This window comes from Patella vulgata, chromosome 2 (genome assembly GCF_932274485.2).
Source record: "Patella vulgata chromosome 2, xgPatVulg1.2, whole genome shotgun sequence".
NCBI classification, from domain to species: Eukaryota; Metazoa; Mollusca; class Gastropoda; family Patellidae; genus Patella; species Patella vulgata.
This window is the reverse complement of record NC_065880.2, coordinates 58195100-58211127: the sequence shown is the minus strand read 5'-3', so window position 1 is coordinate 58211127 and position 16028 is coordinate 58195100. Positions and strand designations below refer to the sequence as shown.

Sequence of the window (16028 nt, the reverse complement as noted above, 5' to 3'; positions counted from 1 at the left end):
AACCCAGAGGTGACCAGCCAGCTAGATGTTGATTTCTTTGATGAGATAGAACGGTTACAATCTTATTACTCAAGATTTGGAATATTCATTTTGTATGACGATTTAAACTCAAAAACAGCTACTAACAGTGACTTTATTACTATGAGCAATGATAATCATTTGCACGACTATTTGAACACAGAGTTAATCTTACCTGAACGAAATTCTGACGAGTATGTATAAACACGGCCCTCTGTACACTGAAAAAAAACTTGTGTTGGATCTCAACACAAGTACTTGTGTGAAAATTATTCTACACAAAACTTGTGTTGTTTTGCATTGCATTAACACAAACTTGTGTTCTTTTTAATGCATTAACACAAATCTTGTGGGGTTTTTTCATATAATTAACACAAGTAATGTGTACCGTCAACAAATTTTTTTTTTTTAAATTTGAACTCCATACAAAGTCTTAATCCGGGCGTCCACAAGTATAAGAAAAGTATTTTTTACTCAGACATGATGGCCAGACAGACTTGAATGCTAATTGGTGTTAAGATGTCTGTAGTTAAAATAAAGTTGTTGATTTTTTATGGGCCCAATAAACTGGTAGATCAAAGGCCTATTGAGCGCTCATGCCCGGTGTGATTTTAACAATTGACTCGTGCTTAATTAACATTAGTTGTTCGGCGCTACGATGTTGTTCAAATACGTACATTGCAGAATCACATTATGATTAAACCAGAAACGGCTCGACTTGAACCAGCAGGTAAGAATCTGTTTTGAAATTATATCTTGGGAGGTTGGATTGGATTGGCGGCCATTTTGATTCTTGTTTCATGATTTTTTATATTGGGCAACAGTAGACATAAACGCGGGCACAGCCTAGAAAAAATCTTTTTACACTTTTGTGTTAGTTGAACTGTAATCTAATTTATGTTTAAAAAAACAACCTTAAATCAAATAAGCAGATATTTTCCCCAAACCCTCCGTTCAACCTCTGACTCTGTCAACTCGGTGGAATCATAGATATTATCTATGGTGGAATATTATTAGGCCCCTATTTTCCTGATTCAGTCACAGTTAATAAATAATAAATAATGGAACTAGAATCAGTCTGTGGAAGTTTCTCTATAGTTTCATTATTTTTTCCAGTCAGTGATGATATGACTCATTCCACCTTACAGTTACAGCAATTACCGTATTGAGAATTTACCGTTCAAGGACTCCATTTTGGCATTGAATTGGAATTTGAAGAAAAACTGGTAACAATTTCATTTAATTTTTATATTTTCTATTTTTTTTTTACCAATGTCCTACAATGATTAGTGTATGTGAACATACAATCTGAATCCCAAGTAAAGTATTTATATGACACTTACATGCAACAGAGATAGAAAAATGACATAAACAAGGCCTTACGTGTACTTGTGGAATCAAGTAGTCCAAGCTATGCCTATATGCATACCGGTAATCAACTACGACGACGATTAGCTTTCTTCCGTTTCCACCCTTTCCCTGCACACTGTTCCATTCTACTTAGCCTACAGACGCTAGGTCGTTTCGGGAAAAAGGACAGGTAAGGTTAAATTTGATATGAATAATTCGTTTGCTGGTATGGGTATTTAGCAAACGGAGGAAACCGAATGGCCCAGAGAAAAACTCAAGAGATTGGACAGGCGACTCTACTCCTTGAAATCGAAACCATGCCACTTAACACAATGACAGACCCTGTGATTTCATGTGAATGCATTAACTACTAGATCATTCCCCCCAGCCCCACCCCATATTGAATAAAAGTATGGCTTATTTCAAATATGATATTTACATATAAAGAAAGTAGAGAGACTTCAATCTTACTAGAAAAATACTAGATTACCTGAAATGAAATGGGGTTTAAAGACAACGTCCTACTGTTCAGCTCCGACTGGTCTAATGCAGTGTGCTAAGAGAAAATGTTTGTCCGGGCAGCGACACTATGGCCTACTCTCATAGCGAATTCAAACTGCCAAGAGAACTTTTATGTGTACGCCAATGTGTACATTGGATCTCAGGGGAAACCACTCTGAAAAATCAAGATGAGCTTTCTCGGTCAACCCCAAGAGGTAACCTGTGGCCTCCATGCTAGTATTCCAGCACCTAACTCACTCAGTCACCATGGTCGTCTTCTAATTACTGCGACATTGAAACCATGTGACAAACAAGGATTATAAAAATAGATTTTTACGGCTTAGGTAGTTCCTTGGGATTAAAATTTTTGATACATATAGATACATTAGTTTCAATTTCAAATCACACAGTTTGTATATATGGTATGGTAGCTTTAATGGTAAATTACATATCATGTATTTATTTTTTCAGTTTCAATATTGGATGTATATGCAAATCACCCAGGAAAAGATCATGTACGGTAACAAAAGAAATTATAAAAGTAAAAAAATGGAAGAAGAAATGGCTGGAAAAAATGATGATAGAGCAGCTTTTTCTTGGTGGGTAACTATTCAATTCTTATAGAAAAGATTGCTGTTATGCTATTTTGAAATCTAAAATTCAGTTTAGTATAGTAAAACTGTACACGTACATGTATGAGCACAGACAGAATCTTAATTAGATATGACTGTCTCATCTGTGGCAAAGCAAACCAACACATGAAACAAAACAAATGTAGTTAAATTAACATTTTTTGACTTAATTAAAACTGTCTAGTCAATTTAAGCCAACTAATGTAATACATTGCATATTTTTTTTCAGTTAGCTGGAAAGGGCTATTGATATTGTGGAAGTGTTTTCTTACAGAGGTTGCTTATCAGACAAAGGCAATGTAAGTACCGTGCATATTTGCTTTTTGAATCAGGAACTGGTTCTATACACTTGGTGGGGGGGGGGGTGGATGGCCGAATGGTTAGCATGTGCGTGCTGTATCATACGGCCTGTCATCCTCGGTTGTACGTGACAAGGAGTAGGGTTGCCTGTTCAACCTCGTGGGTTTTCTCCAGGTCCTCCGGTTTCCTCCCACTGCTAAAGACCTATATGACTTCGCAACTATAAGATGGATGCAATGTTACACCCTTTCATAATCATTATTATAAAGCGTTCAAATGCATGAATTTGTAAAATATAATTAATATCATATTGTAATACTGTTTGCAATACTGTATTCACCACTGCCTTAGTGGAGATAATTGGTAAATTAAATGATTATTTTTTCATTTTGTCTTTTATTCAAGACTTTTGTTCTGGCTTCTGACCCATTGAGGCATAATAATCTACCTGGGTCTGTAACTTGAAAAGACACAATAAGTATTATGCAAAGTTGAAACAAAATAGAGACTCAACGTGTGGAAAAATAAGTTATTTATTTAAAAATTGTGAACCGTAGAAAGTATATTTATTGCCAACTCAACCACATACTATCATCCAGGGTTTATGGACCTACTTATAGTCCAACCTTCGACGATGGGTTGTATGTTCAATCTAGTTGGAGGTGTACGATTGAACATACAATAATTCAATAACTCACTTCTCTTAGTATAATCTTATATTCTGTAACAATATCTAACAAAGATAATATATACATATAATACTGACCCACAGGATAGGTAACTTAATAAGGAACAGCATCTAAGAAATAACTAGTCACTATATCAGAGACCTGCCCTTCAGTATGTCCTGCTGCCTGCCTGTGGTTAACTCGCCTTTTTCTAATATATACAATTTTTAGGACTTTTATACCTTAGCTTTGTTTTTAGTTACAATATAATCCTTAATACCTTACTGGAATAACTTTACAATAGATAATAATTTATGAAACAATGTCTCTCTAATATAATTACAGAGTTTATTTTAATTAGGATTCTGGCTAATCTATAATGGCTCTGGCCTCAAATTAACTATGCTCTAATTCTACCTGGTCATAATACTTGAATATTAAGCCATCAAATTATTTTATAATTTTGAAAATGAAATGGAATGGGGTTTAACATCCTACTGTTTTGCTCATAAACTGGGCTAATGAAGACGGGCATACACCATACAGTGTGCTATGAGGGAAATTTTGCCCGGGCAGTGGCGCTACAGCCTACTCTTATATCGAATTCCAACTGCCAAGGGATCTTTTACATGCACGCCAATGTGTACACAGGACCTCGTTTTTTTATCCCATCCAAACGACTAGACAGCTGTCCTTGTCAGGTCCTCCGTCCTGTATCACTGACAAGGGGAAGACACGTCGGAAAATCTGGATGAACTTTCTCAGCCAATTCAGAGATCGAACACCCGACCTCCAGGCTAGTGAGCCAGCGTCGTACCCTTTTAGCCATGTGATCTCCTTATAATTTTGAAAAAGAATATAGTGATTGTAAAAGCTAATAAGTTATCAGTTGCATTTTATTTTTGTTTTTAATGTTAAATATCCCTCTCAAACACAATTATATTTTAATTCTCTCCAGAAATTTGTGTAAAATATAGACTGTAAATTAAAACTTTCATCTTTTAACTGTTGAGTCAATTTAAGTCATCTAATACATAGTATGTTTTTTTCCAGTTAACTACATCAGAAAGATAAAAACAGTTGGAAATGGCTATTCATATTGTGGAAACTTTTCTCAGAGCTTGATAATCAGGCAAAATGTAAGTAACATACATATTTGTATTTTTAATCAGGAAGTAGTTTTATACACTTGCTTGGTAATCTAGTTATTCTTCTTGGGGCAATGCCTAGGACTCAGCTATTTCAAGTACTTGGCATGCTTGATTTTTGCCAATCACATCCATTGATTTCCTTCAAGTTATGATAGGGCCTATGTGTATTTTTACAGTAAATAGCAGTAAAATAATGATGGACAATATTTTACTTTTCAAATAGATTTCAATAGATTTTAAAGGGTAATATCCAATTTGTTGTCAATGGAAATAAAATAAGAATGGGTCCAAAAATAATTAGACATTGCCAAGTAAATAGGTGCTGCCAATGATGTAGTAGGGAATCTGGATTTGCAGACAATACATGTATGAACCGGGTGAATAGTTGACCTATTATGAGACTTCAGTCCCAAATCTCAAGACTTTTTTCTGACTTGGCCTGACAAAGACAGCTGTCTAGTCCTTCCGATGAGACAAATAATGGAATGCACGTAAAAGATCCCCTGGCAGTTGGAATTCGATATAAGAATAGATGATAGTGCCGCTGCCCGGGCAAAAATTCCCTCATAGCACACTGTGTGGCATATGCCCGTCATTATTAGCCCAGTATAGGAGCAGAACAGTAGGACGTTAAACCCCATTTCATTTCATTTTTCTGACTTTTAACCCATTTGATTTGAGCATAATAATCTGCCTGGGTCTTTAAGTGGACAAGACACAATAAGCGTTACGCAAAGTTGAAACCAAATAGAGACTCAGTCTCGATGTGGCAAAATAAATTGTTTATTTAAACATTGTATTCTTATTGCCTACTTTTTATTTTTTAGGCTGGAACACCCTTGAAAGAGTATTTGATGTATGATAACAACAAGAGAACCCAAGCATCAATTTATTTTATACTTCTGGGAAAGAATGCATTTGACCCAATTTTTAAATATTTATTTTTTGTTATTAATGTTAAATTTTCTTCCAAAACACAATTAGATTTTAATTCTCTTCAAATATGTATGTATAATATAGCAAGTAAACTGACATATAAATCACTTAGAATTTGGTCGGAAATCATAAAGTATTTAATAGGCATTACTAAAAACCAAATGTAGATCAAATACACCCAGAATTACAAAAAACCTTGACCTACATTAAGGTGACTTTCCCTTGCTTATGAAATGAAATACGTTTTAATATCCTGCTTTTCTGTGTTCTTAGAGTGATTCTACCCTACCCTTATATCAAATATTTCAACTGTCAAGGGTTCTTTAAAGGGTACCCAGGGGGGCCGAATGGTTAACACGCACACATTTGATCAGAAGGTCTGTCATTGATTCAAATAATTCAATTTTCAAGGGTTCTTCAAAGTGTACGCAGTTGGGTTGGTTTCGATTCTGGGGGGTGGGGGTGGATGGCCGAATGGTTAGCACGTGCATGCTGTATCATACGGCCTCCTGTCATTGAGTCAACTGGCATGGTTTCGAATCCCCGGTTGTAGACAAGGAGTAGGGTCGCCTGTCCAATCTTGTGGGTTTTCTCCGGGACCTCCGGTTTCCTCCCACTACTAAGAACCCTACGCGCTAGCGAATTATTGAAATAAAATTAAACCATATGTTAGTCCCAAAATGACCTAATTTGTGTCGAGTAGACGTTAAACCCCATTTCTCTTTGTCTCTCTCTCTCTTTTGATTCTGGGCTTGTACCCAATTATCCCTTGCCATATCCAACACTGAAAAGTGGGAACTATGCCAGAAAATCCAGTTGAAATTTCTCGGCCAACGCCTTATGCTCACTGAACCACTGTGGCTTATGACTTGTGATTGTATATAAATCTTTTGTACATATGATATTTTTTTATTTCAATCCTGTAATCTTGATGCTTTGCTTCTTTTATTTATAAAATATTCATTTTGTTTGGGTTTTTTTTAATGAGGAAAAGGCTATACATCATTTTATTACTCCTGCAAAATAGAACAATTTTCTTTTGTTAGTTTTCTGTGTGTGCTAGTTATTTCTCGATTTAGTGCATAATTAATCTTATTAGTGCTTAGTTTGGATGTTATTAAATTTAGATATATTTGAATTATATATTTTGGGGTATGGGGTAGGGATACTGTGTACATATCTTTATATTCTCAGTTCTTGTTTTGGGGTAAAGAACAATTTAAATAGCTATTTTATATTTTGTGATGGGTAAAGTGTGTGGGGCAAAAAACAATTTAAATAGCTATTTTATATTTTGTGATGGGTAAAGTGGGGGGGGAGGGGTCATTATATATAACACAATATAATTTGTATTAGAATTGAAGTCTCTGTTTTTCTGTTAACATTTCAAATATCTATTTAGTTTTGATGTATTAATTTACTTTTTCCTATGATTTTATGAATAAATAATAATCTTACAAAATTTTCTTTTTTTTTTTGTTTCCTTCTTTTATCGGGGGTTTGGATGGCTGAATGGTTAGCGTGCGCGCGCTGTATCATAAAGTCTGTCATTGAGTCGACTGGCGTGGTTTCGAATCCCCGGTTGTACGTGGCAAGGAGTAGGGTCGCCTGTCCATTTCTTATAAATGCTGATTCATTGAATAATGTTAATAATCTCAGTGTACTGGATTTTTTGGAATTTTCCGATCACGCTCCATATTGTATCTGTTTAAATGTAAAGAGACCCCTGCCCTCAGTATGTATAACACGGAATATTGTGAACTACATCCCTTATCTTAAATGGGATCAGGGCAAACTCATGTCTAACGATCATCCTTAACAGATAATTTGAATGTATTTAATAATGTATTAAACCAAGAGTATTTTATTCCAAACCAGGATATTATCAATAATATAAACAATAGACTTTGTTCAAAGTTGTTTGATTTGTGTTATGACGTTATTGGTTTCACAAAAAATAAATTCAGAGTATTCCATATAGCAAACCTCATAGTTTATAAAGAATAGAAATATATTTAATAGAGCAAAAACTGACCAGAGCCGAGCTAATTTTGTTGAAAGTAGAACAAAATATAATATTGTTAAAAATCTTGCTAAAATATTGTACAGATATAGTTCTGGTCTAGAATTATGTAAAAAGGCTAAAGATAACCCGAAAGAATTCTGGAGAGACATTCCACTTTTTAAAAATGGTAAATATACAACACAACATTCCTCCCAGCTGAATTTGTCTGATTTTCATGACCACTTTAAGAATGTCTTTCAATATCATGGTAATCATCTTATAAATGAACAAATCTATATTGATAGAGTATATGATAACGTCGTCCCCTCCCTTGATAATGAATTCAGTTTCAGAAATACAAATAGCAATTTCTAAGCTTAAGGCAGGCAAAAAAGCTGGAAGAGATGGTATTATTCCAGAAATAGTTAAACATTTTGCTGATATTTTGTGTATACCACTGTGCAAATTCTTCAATAGTGTGTACGAAAGTGGTGTGTATTCTTCAGAACGGTCAAATTGTAATACAGTCACCGTCTATTGTTATAAATAATCGTCTGCTTTCGTGGGCTATTAGTGGGGGGGGGGGGTACTTTATGTACGCAATCCGGTTTTCAACCTCATAAAAGCACAGTTGTATTCTTGTTTTACAAATGACAGTAAACAAATACCTGTCATCGGGCAATAAGTTATATTGCGCTTTTACTGACTACTCAAAAGCCTTTGACAAATTCGATAGAAGGTTTTTATTAGCTAAACTTCAACTTACTGGTGTAAGCTCAAAATTAATCAGATGTATAAAATCAATGTATATGATAATGTAAATATATGTGTACAATGGTAAATCTCTCACCTCGCCTATTTTTACAATATTTAATGATTTTAATACTGTAGATCCTGTTATTTTAGATAATCTGATAGTAACCTTTATTATGTATGCTGACGACACTACTAATATCCACGTCAGCAAAGGCGTTGCAACATTTACTAGATAAATTACTTTCTTATTGTAATAAATGGAAGCTAACTGTTAACACAGAAAAGACTAAAATTCTTATATTTCAACGAGGACATTTAATGTGTAGCAATTATAACTTCATGTATAGTAATGATAGGATTGAATGTGTAAAAACCATTACATTAGAGTTGTCTTCCAACGGTAGATTTAAAGGAGCTAAATCGCTAATATTTGGGACCAAGAAATTGTCACAAATGGGTCGCAACGCACATAATAATGTAATATGAATGTATATAAACTGATTTATCACCCAATTATACATTCTACAGTAGATATCGCTTGTGTGATATATTTTATAATCTACTGCTCCTTAGGAGATATCGCTATACATGAATTTGATTGGTCAGTTGAAAAGGAACTACTTTTTTTATTTTCAAAGAACAGTTCATTTCTTATTAAAAGTAACTTTTTTTTTTTTTATTAAAAATGATCTATTGTTATTCAATTGACCTTGATGGAAACACTGGATCAATATAAAGGACTTTGCAATGGTTGAATTGCTGTCAAAAAATGATGTATCACTACCCCGTAATGTTCAGTAAAAGTGAAATCTACAGCAAAGAATTATATTTATCTATTTGTGCATGTAAGAAGGGATTGGGTGATAAATAAAATCTCCTACTAATCTTTTTTGATATCAAAAAATATCAACACTCGTTGATAAAGTAAAAAAATAAAATCGGCAGAGCCTCGTTATTTGTTACTTTATCAACTTGTGTTGATATTTTTTGATATCAAAAAAGACTGGTAGGAGATTCTCTATTTACATTCAATCGGTTCTGTTTTTACTCTGATTTCTAATCAGTTATGTTCGGCGACATACGCCAGAAGTCTCAATCGAATGGCAGTCTTTAGTGCCTGGTTATTCCAGTCTACACCGATAGTATTTATTTCACATGCTCTCCAGATAAGAATATGTGGTCACCCCTTGACATGACTTGTGGAATAAGTCTAGCCTCGTTCCTCGAGTCCCTTGTAACAAATGGCACTGAAACGCATTATGGTACACGATTTGTGTACCAATGGTCGAATTTTTATTTTGCCTAAAATATTCGATAACAGAAGCCCATCTTTTCAGGGTAAGATCACAACATTAATGTTGATTTAAATCGACAAATAATTCGTGTTTTCATATCGAAGACTTTGAATGATATTGAGTTAGAGACTTACCTATTTTAATAATACATAGAAAACACTATCTGTAAAAGGTCCAAAAGCCCTTTATCACTTATTTAATGTTTTTGAAAATGTACACCTCGATGTTAAACAACAATGTTGTTTATTTGATACCTATGTTGTTTCTATTTTATCTTAGGCATTTCCTGTATGGGCCTTCCATAAATCGCCAGACATCGAACGATTGCATCTACAATTTTGCAAAAGAACTATATTTGTAAAAAGATCCACCCCAACAGTCTATGGTGATCTCGACAGAGTACAGCTTCGAATTACACGACTTCAACTTATAATTAAATATTGGATACATATTATTTCATCTAAAACAAGTCTACTGTATCAAGTGTACAATGCTATTCTTCACGATGTGTCCATGACGAATAAAAATAAAGGCTTTAATTGGGCGTATAATAATAAATGTGTATTGGAATTTCATTTTTCGATGATCAATATGTTGTTTTACCTGTATATGATGAATTTAAACTAAGATTAAAGTTAACGATTAGTATTTACAGGAATGGAATGAAGATCGGTCGAAATATTCAAAACTAAATTATTATAACCTTTTCGCCATTGCATTATCACTAAAAGAATATTTATTAAATATCTTAAATCATAAACTGTGTATCTTTATCCAAATTTAGATGTGTATCATATAATTTGCTAAGCGAAACGGGAAGATGGGAAAAAATTTCCAGAAATGATAGAATTTGTAATTTATGCAATTTAAATAACGTTGAAGATGAATATCATTTTTTACTCTGTTGTCCATTATATAAAGATTTAAGAGAACAGCTTATTCCTTTTTATACGCCCAAATTTTTATGTGGACGTATATTATCGTCGCCCCTGTCCGACCGTCCGTCCGTCCACAATTGTTAATGAACACTCTACAGGTCACAAGTTTTATCCGATTTCAATGGAACTTGAAATATAGGTTTATCACCCCAAGATCTCGGTTCCTTTCGATATTGGCATGTATCGGACTGTAACTTCATACATTATGGCCCTTGATTGTACGAAAAATCACGTTTTTAGTTTGTGAACACTATAGAGGTCACAATTTTTATCCCGATTTGGTTTAAACTTGAAATGTATGTATATAACCCACAGATCTCGGTTCCTTTCGATATTCGCGCATATCGGACCATACCTTCCTGAATTATGGCCCCTGATTGTACGAAAATTCGCGTTTTTAGCTTGTGGACCCTCCAGAGGTCATGATTTTTTTCCGATAAAAAAAAAAGTATTGTTATATCACCGTTACACCCTAAGGACGGCTGAGTTCGAATTTCGTGAAAATCGGTCCAAAACTGACAGACAAAATGGCCGCTCTTCGTTCTCAAGTAGCGTAAAAATATGGTATATCAAGGTTGTGGACCCTATAGAGGACACAATTTTTATCTGATTTTGTTGAAACTTGAAATGTAAGTTTATAACCCAAAGATCTCAGTTCCTTTCGATATTCTTGCATATCGGACCGTAACTTCCTGAATTATGGCCCCTGATTGTACAAAAAATCACGTTTTTAGCTTGTGGACCTTATAGAAGTCAAAATTTTTATCCGATTTAAAAAAATCGTTTTAGTATATCATCGCTACACCCTAGGTGCGGCTGAGTTCGAATTTCTTGAAAATCGGCCCAAAACTGACAGACAAAATGGCCGCCCCTCGTTCTCAAATTATAGCGTCAAAATATGGTATATCAAGGTTGTGGACCCTATAGAGGTCACAATTTTTATCCGATTTTGTTGAAACTTGAAATGTAAGTTTATAACCCAAAGATCTCGGTTCCTTCTGATATTCGCGCATATCGGACCGTAACATCCTGAATTATGGCCCCTGATTGTACGAAAAATCGCGTTTTTAGCTTGTGGACCCTATAGAGGTCATAATTTTGATCCAATTAAAAAAAAACGTATTATTATATCACCGTTACACCCTAAGGACGACTGGGTTCGTATTCGTGAAAATCGGCCCAAAATTGACAGACAAAATGGCCGCCGTTCGTTCTCAAATAGCGTAAAAATATGGTATATCAAGGTTGTGGACCCTATAGAGGTCACAATTTTTATCTGATTTTGTTGAAACTTGAAATGTAAGTTTATAACACAAAGATCTCAGTTCCTTTCGATATTCGCATATCGAATTGTAATTTCCTGAATTATGGCCCTTGATTGTAGGAAAAATCACTTTCTTGTTAGCTTGTTCTCTATCCATCTCTCGAAAATGTGAGCGTATCCTGCCTGGCAGCCGCTGGTTATTATAGAAATCACAATTCACTTAAAAAATTTATAGATATTATGTCTTCCGCATCACCATTTATTTTAAACTCATTAGCAAATATATTATACATGTGTCATTTATTAAGCGAACGTCTATTCTAGAAGCTAATCTTCCCTAGAATTGTGGGGGGTGGATGGCTGAATGGTTAGCGTGTGCGCGCTGTATCATGAAGTCTGTCATTGAGTCAACTGGCGTTGTACGTGACAAGGAGTAGGGTTGCCTGTCCAACCTCGTGAGTTTTCTCCGGTCCTCCGGTTTCCTCCCACTGCTAAAGACACCTACGCGCAAGCGAATTATTGAAATAAAATTAAACCATATGTTAGTCCCGAAATGACCTAGTTTGTGTCGAGTGGACGTTAAACCCCATTTCTCTCTCTCCCTAGAATTGTATATACTTTTCTATCTTGTTTTGTATCATTAACACCTTTACATTACATTTGTATTTATTCATTTATTTATTTATTGTATTTGCTATAATTTATTTAACTTTCAACAATAGAATAATCATTTACTTACTTACTGACTTAGGTAGAGGTTAAATAAATTTATTTTGAAAGTTCTATTATTATCCCGAATTTTCTGAATTGACCGAATAACGGTATAGTGGATGGGGACGGTACATCGCTTTGACGCCAGACGGCCTCACCAAAACAATTACTTTTCATATACAATAAACATGATTTAAAACATACTGACATAAATTGTGCAATATGGGAGGTTAGAAGATAATTTGTTATCTGTATCACCAAGTGTATGATATGATATCAGTTAGTTAGTAATGGTCACTCTTAGCTTATTGTTCATAGAGTAAAGTCCGCTCAATATACATGACGTGGAACTGTTATAACATGTTTATAATTTTATTTCTTGTGCATCGTCTCTAATGTTATGAAGGTAAGTTTATGAGGTTTTTTAATTAAATTTTTTAAAATTCTATACTCTGACACCTGTGCTCAATGCTGTTTGTTTTCGATGTCATAATGTTAAAGGGCTGTACTATGACTTATGTATTTGACCCCATTAACATGAAAACAGTATATTATAAGCTATAATGGACACGACTCGTAACGAATCTTTAAATGTTTATATCTAACCTGCAAATTGGTACATGTGACAAATTATTCATGCAATATAATTTAAACAATTAGTTAGGCTAATCGAAAAACCCTTTTACCGAAAAGTAAAGATCGCCAGAACCCTAGAATGCCTTTTTAATTTTATTTTGAAATGCACTTTTATTTTGGCCTTCTGTTTTCAAGATTTCAGGGGGAAAAAACAAGAAATAGAAAGTATCGATTCAACATGGATGTGGTATTGAAGTTGACTGTGCTTCTAATAGTCGTTAACGGAAGAAACAGTTTAGCCATGAGGATTAAATGTTCTGATGAGATCGCTGTTGGTAACACTGTTTGGAATTGTTCAGATTCAAATATCTTCGAATTTCCCAATCTTAGCATACATCCTGGAATTGAGATATTGGATTTCAGCTTCAACCAGATTAATCATATTCCCAAAATTGACCAGGAAATAACAGATAAAAATTGTCCAGGACATATCCAAAAACTTTATCTACAGCATAACCAAATCAAATCACTTGATAACGATACATTTTATAACCTGAAATGTCTGACATATCTAGATTTATCTTACAACCAACTTTCAGGGGTCGATTTTAATGAAAATATATTCCACGGTCTTCTGAATTTAATAACCCTTAATATATCGTATAACCCACTGATGGTATTGAAGAACTTTTCAATGGAACATTCTAGTGTTGCTATTTTGGAACACTTTGAAGCTGTTAATTGTCAGCTTGGAACTATAGAACCCGAATCCCTTAATCAGCTAAGTTTTTTGAGAAGTATGAACCTAAGTCACAATAGTTTATCTTCTGTGAATTCTCATTTATTCAATCATCTAAATTTCTTATGTCGACTGGATTTGAGTTACAATAAATTAACTGATATCACCAACCAAACCTTTTACCCTCTGTTGGCATTGAAACATCTACATTTAGATTCAAATCAAATCTCCAAAATACAAGATGGTGCTTTTCATGGATTAACCCGGATGTCTCATCTGTCGTTGAGAAATAACACACTGTCCAAGTTTCCCTTTGAGCCATTGAGACCTGCAATTGCCCTTAAAGAGTTGGATATAAGTGCTAACTTGATTGCTTCATTCAACAAATATTCGGGTAATGTTATCAGAACAAAAATGGAACTATTTAGAATGGAGGATATGCCTAGACTTCGTTATATCGGTGCTCACTCGACGACGGTCTTTCCCCATCTTAAATATTTGTATCTCAGAAATAATCATGCATTAAACAAAATCGCACCAGAAGCTTTCACAGAGAGTTTTAAAAGTCTACAATATGTTTATATAAATGACAATGGTTTAACGACAATTGATAAGGATACGTTTCCCTGGAGCAGTTTATTGGATTTAGATTGGTCTGGCAATCCATGGGCCTGTGATTGCTATTTAAAGTGGGTGGTAACATTTCATTCAGTCAATAAAACTTTAAAGTAAGTATTATGTGCTCTTCGATATAGCCTTATAATTTAGCCGCCCCCCCCCCCCCCCACACACACACACGCACACCTACGGTGCCTTGGAGCCTTGCATAATTTATTTCATCTTAAAGTTCATGACACATAGAAAATGCTTTAGCAGTATATTAATGAAAAATTCAAGTTTACATTGTTTACATAAAAAGACAACAGATATTATTTTGTTACTCAGTAATACTTATTCTCCTGTTTTCAGATGCCATACACCAACAAAATTTAAAGGAAGAGATTTGCTGGAGTTGCATCCCCTGGATTTGAAATGCCCTCGTTCGTTAGTAATTGTGTTTCTCGCGTTTGCAATTTCAATAACTGTTGCCCTAGCGGTTGCTATATTATTTATTTTGTGGAGATATAAACATAGATTTAGATGTTTGAGAAGAAATAATAGTAGATACAGGTCTGTCTATACAAATGAAAGGGAAGATGAAGACGGTAGAGCGAGCATTGAGCTTACACCAGAGGATGAACGTCCCCTAACCTCCGGAGGACATGTTACTGAAAATGACTGAATCTATTAAAACGATCCATATAATAAATTATAATAAAAACTTCTCTAGTTTTCTGGTTTATATATACGAAATGTTTTTCTTTGTATTAATAATGTTTAATTGGTATTTATTGAAATCAAATGTAAGCTTTATAAATAAATACTAATTCCATGTTAGCTGGCGCTTCCATATCCTTTAAGGGAATTATCAGACATTTAATTAGTATTTTCATTCTATAATTTTATATTTTGATATATATTTTACATAGCATGTGCGGCAAGAATCTCAACGTTATGAGGAACTAATAGGTATTACCAAGTTTGAAATCTTAAATATTGTCAAAAATTAATGTTATGTCGACTTTAGCTAGGCGAAAGACATTGTTAACTTTTGTGTATGTGAAATAAAACGGTTTCCGGAAAGCAGATATACGAACATCATATTTTCTATTTTAGTTTCTCCTACAGCATGTTAACAAAATATTAAAATATCAAATATTAATCTTTTTAAAGGGGACGTCCATACAGGCCTGTTTATACAGTTGGAAAGGGGGGGGGGGGGCAGAATGCGGAAAAGTAAGCATGGAAAATAAACATGTGTAATGAATATTCGTAGCTGAAATAGAATACGCAGGGGAATGAATTATAACGTGATTGTTGCTCTGATCTTACACCAAATTGTTCATTACTCTTCAGATTTTCGCCTAATGAGAAAAATAATTTACTGCTCACTATGAGAGTTGCATATTGAGAGATTATAATATTAGCCACAGCGGTATTAGTTAGATGGTCATAATTACTCGCTCCATTTCATACACAGCATGACATAGATCAACAACAAAACAAGATCAAGCCGAGCTGACGCCCCACTGCGCTGGCGCAGATTGCCAATCAATGGTGTTACACCATACAACATTGACAGTGTTTT

The 16028-nt window shown here is 34.4% G+C and overlaps 1 protein-coding gene and 1 long non-coding RNA gene across 4 annotated transcripts; both read left to right on the top strand.

Moving 5' to 3' along the window:
- Positions 1-699: 699 nt before the first annotated feature.
- On the top strand, positions 700-6526 carry LOC126811258 (uncharacterized). 3 transcript variants are annotated; one of them, XR_008785965.1, is made up of 6 exons: positions 700-748; positions 1135-1244; positions 2341-2468; positions 2731-2800; positions 4523-4608; positions 5448-6526. It is a non-coding gene; the product is annotated as an uncharacterized LOC126811258 (long non-coding RNA). The 3 variants fall into 3 exon arrangements; XR_008785964.1 differs by lacking the exon at positions 700-748 and having other exon boundaries at positions 1016-1244; XR_007675465.2 differs by lacking the exons at positions 700-748; positions 1135-1244 and adding an exon at positions 1423-1558.
- A 6778-nt stretch (positions 6527-13304) lies between these two features.
- LOC126811196 (leucine-rich repeat neuronal protein 2) lies at positions 13305-15128 on the top strand. Its single transcript, XM_050536761.2, has 2 exons — positions 13305-14568; positions 14810-15128. Exons 1-2 carry the CDS (start codon positions 13340-13342, stop codon positions 15120-15122), a joined length of 1542 nt encoding a protein of 513 aa, XP_050392718.2. The 5' UTR covers positions 13305-13339; the 3' UTR covers positions 15123-15128.
- The last annotated feature ends 900 nt before the right edge of the window (positions 15129-16028 follow it).

Excerpts from the sequence above, each read along its gene's own strand:
- LOC126811196 (XM_050536761.2), top strand. The coding sequence starts at position 13,340 with ATGGATGTGGTATTGAAGTTGACTGTGCTTCTAATAGTCGTTAACGGA. Across the intron at positions 14,569-14,809 it reads TCAGTCAATAAAACTTTAAA|ATGCCATACACCAACAAAAT; the intron begins GTAAGTATTATG and ends TCCTGTTTTCAG.